This window comes from Clupea harengus, chromosome 23 (assembly GCF_900700415.2).
Source record: "Clupea harengus chromosome 23, Ch_v2.0.2, whole genome shotgun sequence".
Taxonomy (NCBI): domain Eukaryota; kingdom Metazoa; phylum Chordata; class Actinopteri; order Clupeiformes; family Clupeidae; genus Clupea; species Clupea harengus.
In genome coordinates this window covers 9709919-9730289 of record NC_045174.1, presented here as the reverse complement: position 1 = coordinate 9730289, position 20371 = coordinate 9709919, and the positions used below count along the sequence as shown (strand labels likewise).

Genomic DNA, 20371 nt, shown 5'->3' with positions numbered 1-20371 from the left:
TAAAGTGCATCCACATCATTTTTGGTGTGAATCACAAACTCAGAATATAAGATATTTTAACTTACTGTTATTCTATTTTGAATTTTGTTCTTTATTTTTGAACAATGCCCATAACATGCGTTAGTAGTTTCTATATTTGTGACTTGACAAATGCTTGGTTAATACATTTTATTTGTTGATTCCCAGTAAATACTACTTAAAGTAAAATTCTAATGTAGTTGATGTCTAGCTGATAAAATGCAAAGATCTTGCAGGCAGAGAAGTACTACAAGACAGCAGCCTTCAAACTGCTAGCACACTCGAAGCACAGTTTCCGCCTCTCAACCCACAAAACCACACCGCCAGATACCTAGCTGGTATTTGGGTCAAAACGTTTGTGTGCAATCCCACCAGATGAAGACGCTAGCACCTCCTAGAACTTCCTGTGTGCTTTTGTGTCAGCTCGCAAACACTTCCCCTGAGAAGAACAAGCCTGTGCATTCACCCTCTTTCCATCTGCAGTGTTGGAAGAGAAGCAACTATGGATTTTCAGCACTTATCTGTTTTCGAGTCTTTCCTTTTTCATTGGCGTATATTATATCATGCCTGTACTGCATCACAATAAGGCATGTCTATTCTGACATCAGGTTCTTCCTCTTATTCGCCATTTCCTGGTGATGAGCCCTTAGATGATGAGTAATTTTATTTTTAAAGGGATATGACTCTAAAATCCTGCATCCTGACTCTAAAAGGATGCAGAGTACAAGATAACTGTAAAATAAAGATGGCGGCAAGCCATGTTGCATATCCATGTAATACATAGGTGGCAGGATGTCTCTGATATATACACCTGATATATACACAGGCCTACCTGGTGTGGATCACACGAAAGTTCTTCAGGAGTATCTGTCGAGTCTCGCTGGCATGTCTACTGAGGTTTTCATCATGCAGAATGTTGGACACGAACAACTCACAATCTGAGAAAAGGACAACATTGCAGTCAGCAACCATCAACCACATGGTCCCTCCAAGTTGTTAAAATAAAAAATGGAAAAAAGATCAATTGATTCAATTGCCTCCTTTGATGAAAAACAGTTAGAAAACTACCAATGTTTTATGGGTAAATACGTATGTCTACAACCTAACATATCTAATACAGGGCTTTAATCAATCGCACTGCACATCAGTGTTGTGATCCATGCAAATACTTGTCAGAGGATCAAGTTATGTGACCCTGCCAATGCAAATTCTGTAGATGGTATTCCAGTTCTACAGGTACTTCTTTATACTTCAAAATCAGATAACAGTCTTTGGTCGGTATTCCAAGTGGTAAAAAAAACCTTTCCTTTTGTGTTCTCAAATGGCAGAAAAATAAGTACAGATATACTAGGCAGCTTATCAATACAAATACAAAGATTAAGAATGTACTGTCAGTTCCACTCAGAGATCAACCAAAGGCAATTCAATCGCACTACACAGAAATTAGAAACGGATATCAGAAACATTATTCATCTGTTGAGGGCACAACAGGATTCAGTCTAAGACCTGGTCCTAGATGTCAAACATTAATCACTGCTTGGCCGAAGCTATACAAATATTTTCTGAACATTGTCAACCTGTATGAGGAATGACAATAAATCTTCAATGTCTACTGTTACATAACCAATCAAGCAAAGATATTCACATACAAACAAAAAGTGTATCTAATATGAAGATTCAATATAAAAATTGTTTTCAAAAGGATAACTTTTCAATAAGTGCATATGACTGGTAGTCTTACTACCTTCCAAAAGTCTTCTGACATCATCTGAGAGGGTCCCCATTCCTCTTCCTTTTCAGAGGAAGTGGCAGCTCCGAGAAAGTTCTGTCTTTGAAAATCTGCAAGTTTTTGAGGTGTTGAAATGATGACCTGATACACACGCAAGATCTCTGTCACTGAATTGTATACCTTTGCTACACCTTTTCACAGCTGATATAAGCAAACTGTAACCGGTAACATGATCTGAGTGGCACACACACGTACCCACACACACACACACACACATACACACACACTGATGCACAGGGCGAGAGTGAGAGAGAACAAAGGACACATGAAAAGGAAGTGTGCTTTAACAGTGGTTCACTACGCAAGCAGAAGTCTGTCATTACATGTGATTAGTATATAAAAGCTCATTGTAAACTGCATTACATTTGAATGTTATTATTATATGTATGTATTACAAAGCAATAACCAACTTCAAATTAATTAATTCATAATCAGCCAACATTTTCAAAATAACAAATATGCGTTATATGTGGGTACAACATATCGGTGAACTGAGTTTTGCTATGTGTTGCTTATATCTGTCTTCAATATGTAGGGGTACACCCAGAGTGTGGACATATTTCTGTATGCCGCCCCTGCGATTACGTTGGGACGTCAATCATAAGTTCCACAACATATAGCACCACAGAACTTGGCCGTAGGTTCAGCCAATCAGTGCCTGGAAAGGTGGTGCACTGGCTAATGGAGAGAGAGGAGGGGGCGGGACAAGCGGCAGACGGAGAATGACGAGAGAGAAGATGGCGGCGCCCGTAGAGCTCCCACGTTATTGTGAGTGAATAACAGCAATATAAGTCAGTTAATTGTAAGTTTAGCTCTAAGTGTATTAAGTTTGTTAGTGTCCGTGTTACGGAATAATTACGGTTGGAGTGAAGAAGGAGTCTACACCACCAGCACTGAAGATCACCCGGTGTCGCTGTCAAAAAAGTATAGCACGTTGTAGTGTGAGGCGGAATGCCCTCGCTAGTTAGTGAAGTGTTAAACATTTAGAAACAAGCTCGTCGCCAACGTCGGAGACTTCACCAGGCCAGGGAACTTGGACAGCTAGCCGTTTCGCCACTACAGCCCTTGATGTGCCCGCAGCTCACTTGCCCTCTCTCTCTCCCTCTCCCACGCCACTGACAGACGGTGTGGTTGCGTGAGTATTACCCTGCCACATGTGACTCCATATTGTCAACGAGCAGCAAAGTGTCCGGGACGGTAATGTCCGATTTGGGAACAGTTCAATACACTTTGAGGACCGTGGCTCGACCATTTGAACTGAACGTGCAAAACAGTGAACTGCAGTGAACATCATACTGAATGTGGAAAACATTGGACTTTGATTGTGAAATATGTTTATTGTGCAAAACGATCTTCTGTTATGGGTTTGAATGATGTAATTGTATGTCTTTGCATTTAATTTAGTTATTAACACAGTGGATTCAGTGTATGTTGGCACGGGGCATTGGTATTTTGTGTTCTGGTTATTGTGCCTTTTTTTAGTTAGACGAACTCACCGGTGAGTAGGACAGGTGTGTCTGTTAGAGTATTGTCATGAGCAGGGTGGGAAGTGTTTCAGTGTGAAATAATTGTTCTAAACTAATTAAATAATACATTTAATGTAACTTTTTCCTATGGTTAGTTCCACCTGTTACATATTGGCGTCCGCGAACAGGATACATACCTAGTTACACAACCCCCTCTGTTAATCCCAGTCCTGTGTAGTCATTAGTCAGTGCCATTCCTTGGTAGGGTCTCAGTCCTCAGGCTAAGTAATCATGGATGTGTTGAAGGAGCAATTTGAAGAGCTGCAACAGAAATTTGCAGAGCAGTCAACACACGTGAAGGAACAGATGGTTCTACTGGAGCAGGCTAGAAGTGACCAGAGGGAGGCGCTGGCGTTGGCAAAGCAGGTCATAGAGCAGAAAACCCCAACCACAGTATTCATACAAAGGGACAGGAAATGCCCAGACTTCAGCGGCTCTCAAAGTCAAGGTGAGATGTGTATTGAGGAATGGATTGCAGCACTTAAATCACACTTTGTAGTATGCAAAATCCCAGACGAAGACAAAGTTGAATTAGTCAAGCAACATTTAAAGGGGGAGGCAAAAGTAACGTTGAAATTGATGGTTGAAGATGAAACGACTGACATTGCTAATGTTCTCAAGATTCTGAGAGAGGTATATGGAGACAAGGCCCCAGTGGGCATCAGGCTAAGGGAATTCTATGATAGAAAACAAATGGCAGGTGAGAGGATACGGGCATATGGATATGACCTTCAAGAGAAACTTCGCCGTTTGAAGCGTCGTGATTCCAAGTGCATCTCTGACCCTGACTCCATGCTAAAAGAACAGTTTGTGCTAGGTCTCAGAGATGATAACCTTAGAAGGGAAATGAAAAGACAGGCAAAAGAGCAGCCAACACAGATATTTAATTTGCTGATGCAGGCTGCCATTGATTGGTCAGAGGAAGAGGAGACCTCTCAAGCCACTCGTGACAAAAGCCACACTCGTGGTGCTGTTAGCAGTGTAGTTACAGAAGAGACACCTCCAGCCTTGTCTTTACAGGCGTTACATGAATCCATCCAGAAATTAGCTGCAAGACAAGAAGAGCTCTACAGAGTGGTACAGGGGTCTGAAATGCGAAACACCGCCAAGGGTAGGCAGCAAAGACTTCCTCAGAGAGATGAGACTGGGCAATTGATTTGCTACAACTGTGGGGAACCTGGACACATAAGTCGGGAGTGTAGAAAAGGTCAGGGAAGGCGGCGTCAGGCAACTGCTTTCGTGTCTGATGTGACCAGTGAAGACCATGACGGTCAGGCAGAAGGAACAGTCAGTACAGCTAGAGTAGGCCCCATCACGCCCACATCCGTACCTGTGACCGAGCACAGGGCCACACCCATGGGCGCCTTTGGCAACTGTTTCACAGTCGATGTCATTATAGATGGTGTGAAAACATGCTGTTTGCTGGACACTGGCTCTGAGGTCACCACAATGTCTGAAGGCCATTTCAAGAAACACTTCACGGGGAAGGTGCTATCTCCAGCCAAATGGGTAAAGCTAACGGCCGCAAATGGGCTGGACATCCCTGTCCTCGGGTGCCTCTACACTGATGTTGAATGCTTCGGAAAGAGGCTGACTGGAAAATGCGTGTTTGTGCTGCGGGACGATGCAACCAGTGGAAAGGGGCCTGGCGAAGTTCCAGGAATACTGGGGATGAATGTCCTTGCTGATCTGCGCAGCCTGTTTAATGATATGCAAGGGGTCCAGACGATGAATAGACACAAGCAGTCGGCTGGGGTGGGGAGCCTACGCCGTGTCTTCGTAAAGATGGCAAAGGAAGAGCAATATGTGGGCCCTAGGGGTCAGATGGGTTATGTCAGAGTGGCTGGCCGTCAAGCAGTTATGGTGCCTCCACGCAGCGAAGTAGTCATTGAGGGTCGCTGCAGGGTCCCTCCAAAAATGCACTGTCAGGTACTAGTTGAGGCTTCGCCAACCAGCAGCATGCCTCATGGACTGTTAGTTGCCAATGTGCTGACTCATGCAGTAGAGGGAAAAGTGTCTGTTAGGCTGCTCAACACACGAGACGAACCTGTTATGCTGCCCCCCAGGTCGAGAGTAGCAGAGTTGAGTAAGCCACAGAAAGTACTACCCAAGGACACCCTGATGTTTGAAGAAACCAACGGAGAAGTTCATGTCCAAGCTTTAGAGGGTGCGGTTTGCTCGTGACAGAGGATGGCCTGAATCTCTGGCTGTTCCCGTCCAGGCTAACGTACAGGGGCTCTCACCCCCTGAAATTTGTGAATTGAACCAGCTTCTCCAGAAACATCGTGACGTGTTCTCCCAAGGGGATGGAGATTATGGGTACACTACCACAGTAACACACAGAGTCCCAACGGGTGATGCCCATCCCATCAAACAACGACACCGTAGGATTCCACCTCATGTGTTCCAAGAGGTTAAGCGCCATGTGCAAGACCTTGTAGCTCAAGGCATCTTGAAAGAGAGTTGCAGCCCATGGGCTTCCCCGGCAGTCATTGTTATGAAAAAAGACGGGTCAGTCCGGTTCTGCTGTGACTATCGGAAGTTAAATAGTGTGACCCATAGAGATGCATATCCACTCCCTAGGGTGGAAGAATCCCTGGATGCTTTGGGCCAGGCACGCTTATTTTCTTCGCTAGATCTTACTTCAGGTTATTTCCAAGTAGCAGTTGAGGAGAAAGACCAGGAGAAGACAGCAGTGACGACGCCTTTTGGACTGTTCCAGTGGACTCGTATGCCTTTTGGGCTGTGCAATGCCCCAGCAAGCTTTCAACGCCTCATGGAATCAGTCCTGGGCGATTTAGCTTTCGATGTTCTGCTTGTCTACTTAGACGATGTGTTAGTATTCTCCAAGGACTTCACCAGCCACCTGGAAAGGTTGGATTTGGTGTTTAGGCGTCTCCGGAACCATGGCCTCAAGTTGAATCCGAAGAAGTGTTTCCTCCTTAGACCAGAGGTTAAGTTCCTTGGGCACGTTGTGTCAGCAGCAGGGGTCCAGGTAGACATGGAGAAAGTCAGTGTCCTAGAGAATTGGCCCACTCCCCGTTCTGTTAGAGATGTGAGACAGGTGGTAGGGTTCATGTCCTATTACCGCCGCTTCGTCCCCCAGTTCGCACAAGTGGCTAGGCCCTTACATGCCCTGATGGGTACCTTTAAAAAAGGGGACAATCGAGCGCAGCAGCAGTCTTTCTCATGGAGCGAAGCATGTCAAATAGCTTTTGATAAGCTTAGAGCTTGTTTGATTTCTCCTCCCGTGCTTGCTTACCCCGACTACCGAATTCCTTTCATAGTCACAACTGATGGAAGTCGCCAGGGGCTTGGAGCCGTGCTAAGCCAACGCCAGGATGGCATTGAGCGGGTGATAGCATATGCAAGTCGGGGCCTACGGGGTTCGGAGAGGAATGATAAGAATTATAGCGCATTTAAATTAGAGCTCCTCGCGCTGAAATGGGCCGTCACAGAGAAGTTCCGCGACTTGCTAATGTATGCGAAATTCACCGTTGTCACGGATCATAACCCTCTCCGGCATTTGGAGACCGCTAACCTCGGGGCTGTTGAACAGAGGTGGGTGGCCCAGTTAGCAGAATTCAACTTCGAGGTCCACTATAAGCCAGGGAAGTCTAACCAGAACGCAGATGTGCTATCCCGCCTACCTGTGACCATCGAACCAGAGACCGAAGACACTGGTAAAGACTTCCTGGTGATCAGAGAAGACGAAGTGAGAGCTAGCTTGTGGCCGGCCCGTAAAGACCAGTTGAAGGAAGCAGGAAAGGTCCAGGTTGTGCAGGCCGCCCGAAGAACCAGAGTTTGTGGTTATAGTTGGGAAGAGGTCCGGGAACTCCAGATGAAGGACCAGGATCTGGGACCCGTACTGGAAGCTGTGAAGATGGGTATGAGGCCTAACAAGCAACAGTTGCAAGGCATGAGCTTGTCACAGCGGAAAGTGTGTGGACAGTGGGAACGTTTGAGAATCCAACAGGGGGTGCTGGTCAGAGACCTGCAAGATCCACGTGACGGGGTGAAAATCTGTCAGCTGATGGTGCCCACGTCGCTACAGCAACCCATTTATGAGTCTCACCATGACCATGGTGGTCACTTTAGTGTGAAGGGTACTTTGGCCAAGTTGAAGAGGGGCTACTATTGGTCTTCAATGTCCAGGGACGTCCAGGTATGGGTGCAGAAGTGCAAAAGGTGCATCCTAGCTAAAGACGTATTCCCGAAGACACAGGCCTCAATGGTCTGCAGCAATGTTACGGTCCCGTTAGAGGTCCTGGCCATGGACTACACCTTGCTAGAGCCATCTGCTGGTGGATATGAAAACGTCCTAGTCCTCACGGATATGTTCACACGATTTACCGTGGCCGTGCCCACCAAAGACCAGACAGCTCGGACCACAGCCGCCGCTCTAGTCAAACATTGGTTCGCCTGCTATGGGTGCCCCGCCCGACTTCATAGCGACCAAGGTCGCAATTTCGAGGCTGGCGTGATAAAGGAGTTGTGTCATATATATGGCATTGCCAAAAGCAGAACAACGCCCTACCATCCGCAGGGAAACGCTCAGTGCGAAAGATTCAATCGCACTATGCACGACATGCTGCGGTCTCTCCCAGCTAACAAGAAGAGAAACTGGAAGGAGCACTTGCCTGAATTGGTGATGGCCTACAATAGCCACGTTCATTCATCTACAGGTTACTCTCCGTTTTATTTGCTTTTTGGAAGAGACGCGCGACTGCCCAGAGATATTCTTGGGGGAATGGATTTCGACGACAGTGTGGCAGAGAATCTGGATGATTGGGTGTTAAATCATCATCAGAGACTGAAGATGGCGGCGGATGCAGCAAGGGCAGCGACGCAAGATGCCTCCAAGCGACGCAAAAGGCTGTATGATCGGCGGGCACGTGGCGCACTTATCCGGCCTGGAGACAGAGTTCTGCTGAGGAACCATAAACCACGTGGCAGGAATAAGATCCAGGACAAGTGGGAACCAGACCCCTATCTTGTCATCGCACAGAACCATCCAGACATGCCTGTGTATACTGTCAAGCCTGAGGCTGGTGGCCCTACCAAGGTGGTACATAGGGATCAAATGAAACCCTGTGTCTTTGAGACCCCTATACCAGCCAACCCCACACGAGAGCGTAGACCCACATCCCATGATTCAGAGTCTGATGCCTATGACTTAGTGTGTATTCCCCGTAGCTATCCCCACACACGACACGCTTGCAATACATACTCCCATCATAGCTCCCAAGACGACACCGCTGACACTGATGGGGAGGAAGTTAGGAGTAGGCAGAGCGAACAGGGTGGGATTCCAAGCACTGGGGAGGGCAGGTCACATGGAGGCGTACAGTCAGACGAAGCAGATATATCTGGGGATGATAGTGAGGCTATTCAGAGGCCCGCCAGACCCCAGAGAAGCACCAGAGGTCAGCTCCCTAGCAGGTTTAAAGATTTTGTACCCAAATGAGTGTTCAAATGTTTTGTGTATGGGTAATGATTTCATGTAATGTGTGTGATGTTGAAGTTGTGTTTATATGCTGAAAGTTATGTGTGTACTTCTGTTATTGTTGTAAAAAAAAAAACGAGAGCATGGACTCTTGGACTCTCATGGACTACCAAGGGACCCCAACTTGTGGAGAGGTCTGTGATGTGGCAGGGTTTGAAAGGGGGGAATGTAGGGGTACACCCAGAGTGTGGACATATTTCTGTATGCCGCCCCTGCGATTACGTTGGGACGTCAATCATAAGTTCCACAACATATAGCACCACAGAACTTGGCCGTAGGTTCAGCCAATCAGTGCCTGGAAAGGTGGTGCACTGGCTAATGGAGAGAGAGGAGGGGGCGGGACAAGCGGCAGACGGAGAATGACGAGAGAGAAGATGGCGGCGCCCGTAGAGCTCCCACGTTATTGTGAGTGAATAACAGCAATATAAGTCAGTTAATTGTAAGTTTAGCTCTAAGTGTATTAAGTTTGTTAGTGTCCGTGTTACGGAATAATTACGGTTGGAGTGAAGAAGGAGTCTACACCACCAGCACTGAAGATCACCCGGTGTCGCTGTCAAAAAAGTATAGCACGTTGTAGTGTGAGGCGGAATGCCCTCGCTAGTTAGTGAAGTGTTAAACATTTAGAAACAAGCTCGTCGCCAACGTCGGAGACTTCACCAGGCCAGGGAACTTGGACAGCTAGCCGTTTCGCCACTACAGCCCTTGATGTGCCCGCAGCTCACTTGCCCTCTCTCTCTCCCTCTCCCACGCCACTGACAGACGGTGTGGTTGCGTGAGTATTACCCTGCCACATGTGACTCCATATTGTCAACGAGCAGCAAAGTGTCCGGGACGGTAATGTCCGATTTGGGAACAGTTCAATACACTTTGAGGACCGTGGCTCGACCATTTTGAACTGAACGTGCAAAACAGTGAACTGCAGTGAACATCATACTGAATGTGGAAAACATTGGACTTTGATTGTGAAATATGTTTATTGTGCAAAACGATCTTCTGTTATGGGTTTGAATGATGTAATTGTATGTCTTTGCATTTAATTTAGTTATTAACACAGTGGATTCAGTGTATGTTGGCACGGGGCATTGGTATTTTGTGTTCTGGTTATTGTGCCTTTTTTTAGTTAGACGAACTCACCGGTGAGTAGGACAGGTGTGTCTGTTAGAGTATTGTCATGAGCAGGGTGGGAAGTGTTTCAGTGTGAAATAATTGTTCTAAACTAATTAAATAATACATTTAATGTAACTTTTTCCTATGGTTAGTTCCACCTGTTACATATACATTTTATGAAATCATAGAAAATCCATTTATACAAGTATAGTGTGCTTGTGATGACAATGTTCAGGTTGGAGCATAAAACCTGACAGCAAATAAAATACAAGAATATTTTGTGTAGGAAAATCTATCTATGCTGACATACACAGTGACATAGTTGGATTTATGTACAATCTCTGGATTAGCCAAAAGAGAGGGAGCGTTGCATGATATGTAAATGCAGGCAAATGAAAAGTGCACCTAAGGCCCGACGGATTAAAAAAAATAACACTCACTGTACTGTCAGTATGAAGTCGGAAACTACCCACGCAAGAGTTTCTGTGACCTTAAGCAACAATTTTCCCTTGGCTTTCATTTTAACATTATGAAATTGTTTGGTGATTTGTAATCCGATTAAGTTAAAAAGCAGAATTACATTTGCTATCATTGGGTAAAGATGAAGTAAACAACGTGGGCCTACTTCAAAAGTTCACCGAACTTGATAATGAACAGGCCAACAGAAAATTGCGAAAGTGTGTGTGTTACTAAATATCACACTCATCAAACTAAGAGCATAGTGTAAGAGTGCTTTTGGTGTGCCCACGTTGTTCAGTTTTTTCAAACTTCAAAGGGATCAGGTATACGGTATGTTCCTCTGTCATAGTTGCTAATGTGACTGCTAATGCTGTCATGGAGAGAGTACTCTCCTGCACTACCATCTTCCACAATGTGTGAAGTCTGGTTGATCAGTCGTTTCTGGCGCACCTTACCTTCGAATAGAGTAATTTCCGTAGGCTATGTTTTTTGACAAACAAAAAGTGACATGTTGTTTTTCTCTGCCAGGAAAGCAGCTATCGTCACCATGTATCTTTTTTTCAACCCGACAAACTGTGATGAGACACGAGGTACACATAATACCTTATGTATCCTATTTTCACGATGAATGTACATGACAGTACAGAAAAAAAAACACTCCAACGAGAATCCAAACACATATTTGATGTAATGACCATGGCGTATATTACTAGCTCTCGAATATCAACAAAGCTGTAATGAGAAAATGAGGGTTGTGCTTTAAATAACGAACCGCGCCTCTAGGGGGCATTACGCTCTATCCACCAGAAACTGCACAGTTCAATAGGAAAGATGTTATCACAGAAGACATTAGCGACAGAATTTCATTCCCTGTTTGTCCGTCTCTTTCTCGAAACTTGAAGTGAGCGTTGAAAGCTGAACTGTTGACCCTGATCAACTGTTTGTGCTGCACTAGCCATGCAGGAAATGGGTGGTTTACACAATGGGGGTTACTCTTTACATAAGAAGGGGGACCTATTTTTGATTGTCCTACTTGTTCTTGCCAACTGTGTCTTCACATATGTCAGATCTGAGGCGCACTACATTGCATTTCTCTGTGTGTGTGTGTGTGTGTGTGTGTGTGTTGCCTTAAATTGCAACCAAAAGTACAACCCAAACTGAGGTTATTGAAATATTGATTAGTGTGTTGTTAATGAGTTCAAATTAAAAAAAATTCTTGGAGAGGCTGGCTTTACACACCTTATCCACTCAGACAGTAGTCCATGCAATACATGACAAAGAAAACACTTGCAATAGACAATGTTACATGAAATTTGAGAATACCCTTTTAAAAAGGTAAAACTCCAGCAGCAGAAGGCCTAAAGCAGAGTTTTTTGAAATTCCACTGGGGGACATGGCCCTTTGACCCCTGTCTCACTGTCCCTGCAGCTAGGGCCCCTGGAGAAGGTAAGAAAAGGGAGGAATGAAGCCCGTGCCTCTCTCCCCACCCTGTCTCCCTCCCCCTCCCCTTCCCCAGACCCAGCCTCCAGCCTGCTGGGCATGGGCATATGAAAGGAGACCGCCTTTGTAATCTACCCAGGATTACACCGCCCAACAATACACCGCTGAAAGGGCGACAAAGGCCTAGTATCAAACACAGGCCAGGGTTGATGAGAGGAACCTGCTATGATCTCCCACCACCAGCACCTTCATCTAGCCCTCTCATCTCCCCGAGAGCAGCCTCTTTTCTTTTCTTCTGTCTTATCTTGAAGAGCAGGCTCTTCTCCCTTTTTTTGACATGCTACCTCCCCCTCCTCTCCTCCCCTCCTTCCCGGTATCTGACCATTCCTTTTCATTTGCGTCTCACCGACAGGAGGGCTGGGTCTCTGATCGGATAGGGAGTGGGCAACCACACACACTTAAACACACATATACACACACAGTCACCTTTAAGGTCACTGGAACTGCGTCCATACATTCCAAAGGGGCATCACCAAGTAAGAAATCTAGTTCTAATAGATAAACTTTTGATTGATTTTGATTTTCATTGATTTTTGACCCCTACAGAATCACAATACAATACACTACAATACTGCCCTGAGAGCACACACACTTGAAGCCTCTGGCTCATTCCTAGCCACATGCACTGGGCAGCACTGACCTTTTGAACCTAAACCCCCTATTTGTTTCCAATTTTCGCTCCTACTTAAACACTTCAGAAACAATTCGCGAGCAACTCCAACAAGATATGTGAGCTGGTGCTCAGGGGCCTTTGTGGTGGCTGTTTGAGTTTCCTAAGGAGAAAAAAAGCATGATCGTTTGTTCTACGGATTTCCTGAGACGTAAATGCATGCCCTCGCCCAAACCACAAATGGGTTGGGGGTGTCCTGAAGAATATATCTTAGATAGCATGAAGCTGACAAACAGGTTCTCCCCTCTTATGTGTCCACTTAGAGCCCAAAATAGAGAAGAAGCAATTATCTCAAAAGCTTTTATTTCCTCTTTAACGGGTTCCTGTAATGTTTATATCTTTCTTTTTTTGGTCATCATAATAATGGCTGATGACCAGTACATGTTCCAGCAAAAAAATATGTTTCATTTGGAGAAAATGATCTGCATGGAGTAGCATCACTGCCTTCTGTGAGACATGTTGCCATGGTGACGTTTAAAAAAAAATGTATCATCTCTTACACAGACTTTCCACTGTTCCCCCTGTAATAAACAGACAGTTTTCCATCAATACACCTTTCCTCTTGTTAATCTGATTGCATGGAAGTGTGAGCAGGAAGGGAGAATGAAAAAGACAGAGAGAGACAGGGAGAAAAGACAGTAAAGAGAGAGAGACAGAGGAAAGGGGGAAAAAAGCAGAAAAAGGAAACCTTGGACATGCTGAGAGAAAGAGGGACAGAGAAGGAGATAGATCGGGCGATGGAACAAGGAAGAGACAAAGAGAGAGACAGAATCAGAACCAGAGAGAGCATACAGCAGCCCTAATGATCAGAGGGAGAGTGGGATGTCATCAGGGCTGTGAAACTGCCAGCGATTCTGCACACCATCATCTGTGCTTGTCCTGCTGATTGGAATATAAAACACGGTGGGTGGAGGTGTGGGGGGGAGAACAGCTCTGAGAGCAGCAGAGCAGAGGGGGAGGGGAGACTGGAACTGAAGCTGTCTCCACTGACACTCAGCCTTCGCTGTGTGTGTGTTTGTGTGTGTGTGTGTGTTTGTGTGTGTGTGTGCGTGCGCCTGTGTGGAGAGAGACTGGGTAGCTAGCCAGCGAGACCGACACAGTGTCACCGGCAAAGTGAACTGTCACCTTTCATTTGTCACCCTCGGAGACGCACAATTGGCTGCGCGGGGGCACGTGGCGAAGGAGCTGATCGAGTGGTGCCCATCACCGCTCCCCTGCGAACCAGGCGGCATGTAACACCAGCGAGCATAAATTATGCACACAAAAAAAGAGCCAAGCAAACGAGCGCCGGCGGTGTCAATCTGACGCTGGCTCACACACCTCACCACAGCAACCTGGGAGTAGCCGCTACCTCGATCCTCCCCGCAGTGAGATCTCTCCTCTCCCCTTCTCCTCTTCGCTCTCCTCCTCGTCCTGACACTGGAATGGAGATCCTCATTTTTTTTCATGAACGCCAGGGCCAATCTCTGTCTGATGGTTTGCTGGCAACAATCAGGCCTGTGCGCTCGAGGGGTCTTGGATGCAATCCCGGGGATCGCATTAAGATGTAAACTCCAGCCCAATCACTTGTCTCTCTCAGTTACTGGGCTAATAGGGGAGCAGACTGATGGCGAGTCCAGGCAGCAGGGATTTGTTTGAGCTCAGGCTTCGGGAGGGGAGAGGGGGATGGGCTTGTGTACATTGTGTGGATGCGAGCCAAAGGGGAACCAATTCACGGCAACGAGATGGCCTCAGATACCATCATAGAGATGTAGGCTCCATCAGTGTGACCTGAATCTTACATCTGAGGTCCACTGCGCTGTGTGTGTGTGTGTGTGTGTGTGTGTGTGTGTGTGTGTGTGTGTGTGTGTGTGTGTGTGTGTGTGTGTGTGTGCGCGCGTGTGTGTGTGTGTGTGTGTGTGTGTGTGTGTGTGTGTTTGTGTGAGTGACTGGGGGGTGAATGGCAGGTCACCATGCCCCCACCTCTCAGTCTATGAATAGTGCATACAATGCCCCTTTGGTCCCTTTGAGTCCCTGTCCCTCCTGCAGAGTGACATGCTTCAGAGGGACTTGAACAAGACCCAGGAAGTCAAGCCAGGCATTTGATTTGTAAAAGACCTTGCAACAACTATGCCCAGCATGGGGAGCAGAGCACTTCCTTCAGATGTGCTACGGGATCTCAGGAAAGAGGGTGTATTCAAGATGGAGGATTACAACAAAAGAAATGACCCTGTTTGTGGAAGCTTCAGACATGTTTCGTTGCACACACATCATAGCAACCCTTACAATGCTAAACCCTACTTATCTGGTTTGAGGTATCCCCCCACATACTGTCACCTTTTCGGTTCTGGAATGTTCTACTACCTGCACTACCAGTAATGGTGTGGGGACGAACAAAGACAAGTGTGGAGTCACATCACCACTCACCTGATCAGGAAAAACAGCTCTGAAATAGATCTGAGGCCTGGATTACTGAGATCTATGCCCCTGAGGGAGACTTCAACTGAACCGTAAGAGAGGGTTTGAGATTTTGGAAACGATGACTCAAGGCGCTGACCTGTTCCATGACCTCTGCCACTAGTTCAGTGTTGACCACAAAATTCATTTGATAGTGTGAAATTGTGGACCAAGAGGTTCATAAGCAGGAACTGCCTCAAGCAACAAACACTGCCACTAATACACAGTTGAGAAAATGTAGTTTTTACGAGCATTACATTAGATTATTTATTTTTGATATGTTATAAAATATACAAATAAATGCATGCAAGTCTCTAATTTGTGGGAAGTGAATCTTAAACATATTTTTTTGCCTCTCCTCTTATCTCCTCTTTCTGACCAGTGTGTCTGTCTGTTTTTCATCTGACCCACCTGGTTGGTGTCCATCCCTCTCCCTCTCCCTCTCCCTCTCCCTCTCCCTCTCCCTCCCTCAGCTCTCCGTTGCTTGCTTTGCATTCTCCAGTGTGAGGTTTCGCAACATGCTGACAGGGTGGTGAAATGCCTGGTGCTCCTCTGCTGGGCCGAAACATCTGTCTCTCCGTGAGGCAGGTCTCTGTCCCCGGGCCCCGACACCTCCTCATCAGGGGCTCCATGGGGGCTCCGTTCAGCTCGTCTCCTCCAAAAGGACAGGCATCGCACCCAGGGATAAACCCCTCAGTGTTCGCATCTATGACAGTGCTGGCACCTATCTCAGAGTTTGATGCCATATGGCTGGGAAGAGGGTTTGAAATTGTATATGAGGCCATGACAGTGGTGCATTCTCTCTGCCCTCTCTCGTTGCCATGTTAACCCAAAGTGGTGGAATATTGTCTTATAGAACCACACCTCTCGTGGTTAGACTACACTCTCACTATTAGTACACAGGGTTTGCAGAGACAAATACAGGCCATTATGTGAACATACACATGAGTGAACAATAATTAATTTACGATACTGATGGCAGCAATGATGGTTCCCCAAATAACAATTCTATCGTAAGAACTCAACGTGATTATGGGGACATGAACAATTAACTTCATGTTCATTACGAAAACATTTGTTTTTAATTTATTTCTTTGAAATAATTTAAATTAGATTATTACCTGATGTATTTGAAAAACATAAATACAGGACCCATAGATGACTTTTGTGTCACTGAATCCCCTGTTACGCTATGGCGGAGCAATCTTTTGCTTTTGAGAATTCATTTGGGACTGAACTCTGGATGAACCTGGCCAGCAGAAAGGGTGCTGACGGTGCAGGGGCTGTTGGGGCAAGATGTGAGCAAACCCAACACCCTGGGTAAATATTGAAGCAGTCCATCAGAGGACCAGGGGTAGGGGGGCTGAAACTGAGTTGCCAAGCCCCTGCAAACTTTTTAAAGGCACAACAAGGCACCAGGAAAACAGACCAATGATGTTTTTAGGTGTTTTTCCTTTCTCTTTTTTATTTGTTTGTTTATGCATTTTGGCTACTTCAGGCCAGTAGTTGTGGATGATTTTAAACCCTGAGGTAATTTTTTACGAGTCTTAAGTCTCGCATAAATGATCCATAAAGCTGCTACACTGATTAGTCAATCAAAAATGTTAATTGGAAGAATGTTTTAAGAGGTCTGTAATGGGTGCAATGAGAATATTGACAAAAAAAAGAACGCCACTCTTTCTTAAAACATACTTTCAAATTAAAGTATTGCTATCAAATGTATAATTACTTTGATGAATCTTCACAGCATGCATTATTTTATAATACATTAGTTTAGGGTAGCGTAGAGGGGAGAGAACAGTAAATCTAGTCAGGTGGTGGGAGACTCTCCTGTCATGAGTGTGTTTACATGTTTAGAAAGCCTGGGGGCTCCCGAAGGTGAAAAGGTCAGAGGAAGCCACCCAGTGTGCAGTGCAACATTCCACATGTCACTCCATACAGAGCGGCGGAGTAGATTTAAATTAAGGTACAACTCTATGCACAACTGTCCCATAGCAATGGAAATGATCCCCCCCCCCTCTAATGTGAATGAAAATTGACTCAATGAAATGCCTCATTTCTTGATGCTCAAAGCAGCATACTTTGTGGGTAGAGTGAAAGAATGTAAGATAACAGTGTCTTAAAAATAATACAGTTTATTTACAAGTCTCTTTTTTTTCATAAAATTCATTTTCAGTTTGGTCACTTGAACATGTGTATGATTACACAGACTCTCTCTCTCCAGCTCTCTCCTTCTAATTCACAAGCACATGGACACACACACACACACACACACACACACACACACACACACTCACACACACACACACACACAACCTAAATACAGCATGTAGTGCAAACGGTCTCACTGAGCATTGCATACATCCCAAGCAGTACCAAGCTACCTCAAACAGTGTAACAATGTGCAGAACACAACCAAGTAAACAACACAATATTACATGTAAACATAGTGTGCAATCTGTATTTAGCTTCAATGGGAGCCTCATTCCCACAATTTCAAACACCAAAGCATCTTGCATCTTACAAATATGCACTTCAAACCCATTTTGTCTCCCATAGGCCCAACTTTTAGAAGGTAAAAGTCAGAAGGTTTTACTTCTATGATATCCAAAAAATAATATAAATGTCCTTATACTCTTGTGTAACTTGCTTGGTTATTCAGTTTATAAGTGGTGCGTCCGAGCTTGGTGACCCACTTGGGGACGAAGTGGTCGAGTTATCCGTGTTGTTTCCTGTGTCGCTGAGAGATCCCCTTTTCACGAGAGCGACAGAGGGCCTACTTTCTTTCTCACGCTTTTTCTGCTTCATCCTCCTATTCTGGAACCAGATTTTAACCTGTGTTTCGTTCAGATCTAAAGAGGCGGCAACCTCCACTCTGCGAGCTCTTGTCAGGTACTTGTTAAAGTGAAATTCCTTCTCCAGCTCGGTCAGTTGCTTAGTGCTAAAGTTGGTCCGGATGATATTCTGTTGTCCCTGGATTCCGTAGTCAGAGACTTTAACTGTGGAAGAGAGACAGAAAGATCAATAAAAGGCCAATTCAAAATGATCATATCGATACCTTGAAGTAAACACACCTGGCGCTTTCTAGCATGAAATCACGTGTTGAATGTTAAACAAGATGTACTTTACCTGTTTTGGGGGGGTTTCTCTTAACTTTCATCCAGTCGAAAGTCTTCCCAAACTGAGTTTGTTCTGAATTGCAATTCAGATCACTGTCATTGTTTTGGGTAGGTGAATATTTGGAGTAAATGCTGTTATATCCTTGCGGTGGGTCCTGCTCTCCACTGCGAGCTGTCTGATACTGACTACTAGGCACTGACCCAGAGGCTGCCTGGGCGTAAGAGCTAACATTTGCTCCCATACTTGGGACGGAGAATCCAGATGTGGAGAACATCAGCTCCTGCTCTTGGCCCAAAACGTACTGATGGTGTCCGTAGTCTACGTTGGGGCAAACCTGTGCGCCATAAGTAGAGTTTCCACTCGAAACCACTTGAAGATCAAGATTTACGTGGTGCGGTGTGTGCTGGTGATGTGGGAACGTCGTGCCTTGGTGCTGATGTAGCGCTGAGGCAGAGTTCGCACCTAAGACGAGCCGTCCGTCGGTACTGTAACTATCACTAGTTGAGCAAGAGCCTGGAGATAAAGAGGCCATGCATCCCTGATCCATTGGGTGGCATCCAACCCTGGAACCGAAGCCGTTAGTCCCGCGATTGTAAATTGTATAATCAAGGTACGAGTTCATCCTTGCGTTGTTCAGGCTGAATAGATGGCAACCTATCTATCCTCGTTAATGGTTTCTGTCCGTGCCCTACAACCTCTGGGCCGTACGTCAAAGCTCCAAAAAGTTCCTTCCAAGCTCATATCACCTAAGTGACACATCATGTGACCCACTTAGAACCAATAGGAAGATACCTACAGAAGTTTGTCTGGGCGTTGCAGTCGTCTATCAAACGCCTCCTATTTGCATGACAAAACACTTCTGTCACAAGCGTCCATCAATCTGATACACACGTATGTGTAAAATAATTATAACTTTGGTGTGGGTAATGATAATAATCGTTAGGGTAACAGAGATACAACCACCACTAATACTGAAATACCCAATTCCATTTCAAACACAATGTTTAGACCAACAGGTAAACCTCAAAAGTTTGAGGAGGGGCATGAATGACAACAGGAGAAAATAGTCAAGAGAACAATGACCTAGTTTACAAGGTGTAGAACACTTGGAATGAACTATGATGGAAATTCTCGTTTGGCTGTAAACTTCAGCTGCAAGTTTTAACGTCATGTTTGGCTGCAATATAGAGTTATGGCTACTTGGAAAATGTTTAGACAGCTGTTTGGCCAAATATCTTCTGTGGAAATGATTAAGTAAGGCAAAATGTTGTCCTGGAATGCATCTAAAATGCTATCCGATTCTTTACACGAGTAATTGACAGACTGTCCATGTATCATTTGCTATCCCGTCATTTTTTTGGGGGGGGGTCTAAAATCACATGAGCCTCTTTTTTTCATTCACAATGCTGTTAATCATTCAATTGGTTGTCCCTTCGTAGCTGTGTTGTAATTTTTCACTACGGTTTCAAAATAGATACAGGGCCTAACGATATTCGAAATATAATTAAGGGAAAAAATTAAAACTCCCAGGAAACAGATCTAGACAGATATCAAAACCTGTAATTGGCCAATAGCCAATAGCCAGCTACCATGTTTGCAGTTTATGTACATATAAAAGAAAGTTTTACAATAAAGTTTTACACTCAGGTATAGTCGAATTCATGTAAACTATTCAGCTAACTGATATTGAGTCTGTTTTGCAGATTTGATTTAATATGAAGCATGTACTAAGTCTATTAGGTTTAATATTCAGTCTAAAGCTGTCCCAAATCCCGCTGTATGACTATTTTGTTATGTTATGTTACTAATGGATTTTTAGGCCTATTGGCTACACGAATGTTTATGCTAAATATATAATTTTTTACAGAAAAACAATAATTCGATGAGGCTAAATATCCTATTTTTAACTTGTTGGTTTGAAAAACTCTATAGGTTTGTGGACTGAAATCGCAAAATAATGGCAGTGATCAATCTAACCTTTAAAAGCCGAGTGACATCTGGTTCTTGAGAAACTCCTCCTGCTCTGAACAAAAGGGCCTCTTGATGAAGTATTAGGCCTATGGCTTTTCATCCTAGAAAACAAACTAGCCTTGCTAGAGAACATTGCTGAATCCGAGTTAGCTTTTTTACCTTTGTTGTGCCTTATTTTACTTTTTTACTTTTGTAGTGCCTTTCGTCTAAATAGCAGAGAAGCATTTTAATATTATCTGTGTAATAATGTCACTAATGTATATAAATCA

At 44.9% G+C, this 20371-nt stretch overlaps 2 protein-coding genes across 2 annotated transcripts in view; both read right to left on the bottom strand.

The window, feature by feature from the left end:
• The window catches only part of skap1 (src kinase associated phosphoprotein 1), a 48223-nt gene extending 37098 nt beyond the window's left edge, over positions 1-11125 (bottom strand). Inside the window, exons 1-3 of the mRNA XM_012814469.3 lie at positions 10861-11125; positions 1763-1857; positions 851-956 (exon numbers count right to left, since the gene is read on the bottom strand). Of these exons, the coding sequence (XP_012669923.2) occupies positions 851-956; positions 1763-1802 (146 nt within the window). The 5' untranslated portion in view covers positions 1803-1857; positions 10861-11125. The remainder of the gene's footprint in view (positions 1-850; positions 957-1762; positions 1858-10860) is intronic.
• Positions 11126-17046: 5921 nt separating this feature from the next.
• Positions 17047-20317, bottom strand: hoxb1b (homeobox B1b). Its single transcript, XM_012814557.3, has 2 exons — positions 18141-20317; positions 17047-18010 (listed from the first exon to the last, which is right to left on the bottom strand). Exons 1-2 carry the CDS (start codon positions 18751-18753, stop codon positions 17670-17672), a joined length of 954 nt encoding a protein of 317 aa, XP_012670011.1. The 5' UTR covers positions 18754-20317; the 3' UTR covers positions 17047-17669.
• Between the last annotated feature and the right edge of the window lie 54 nt (positions 20318-20371).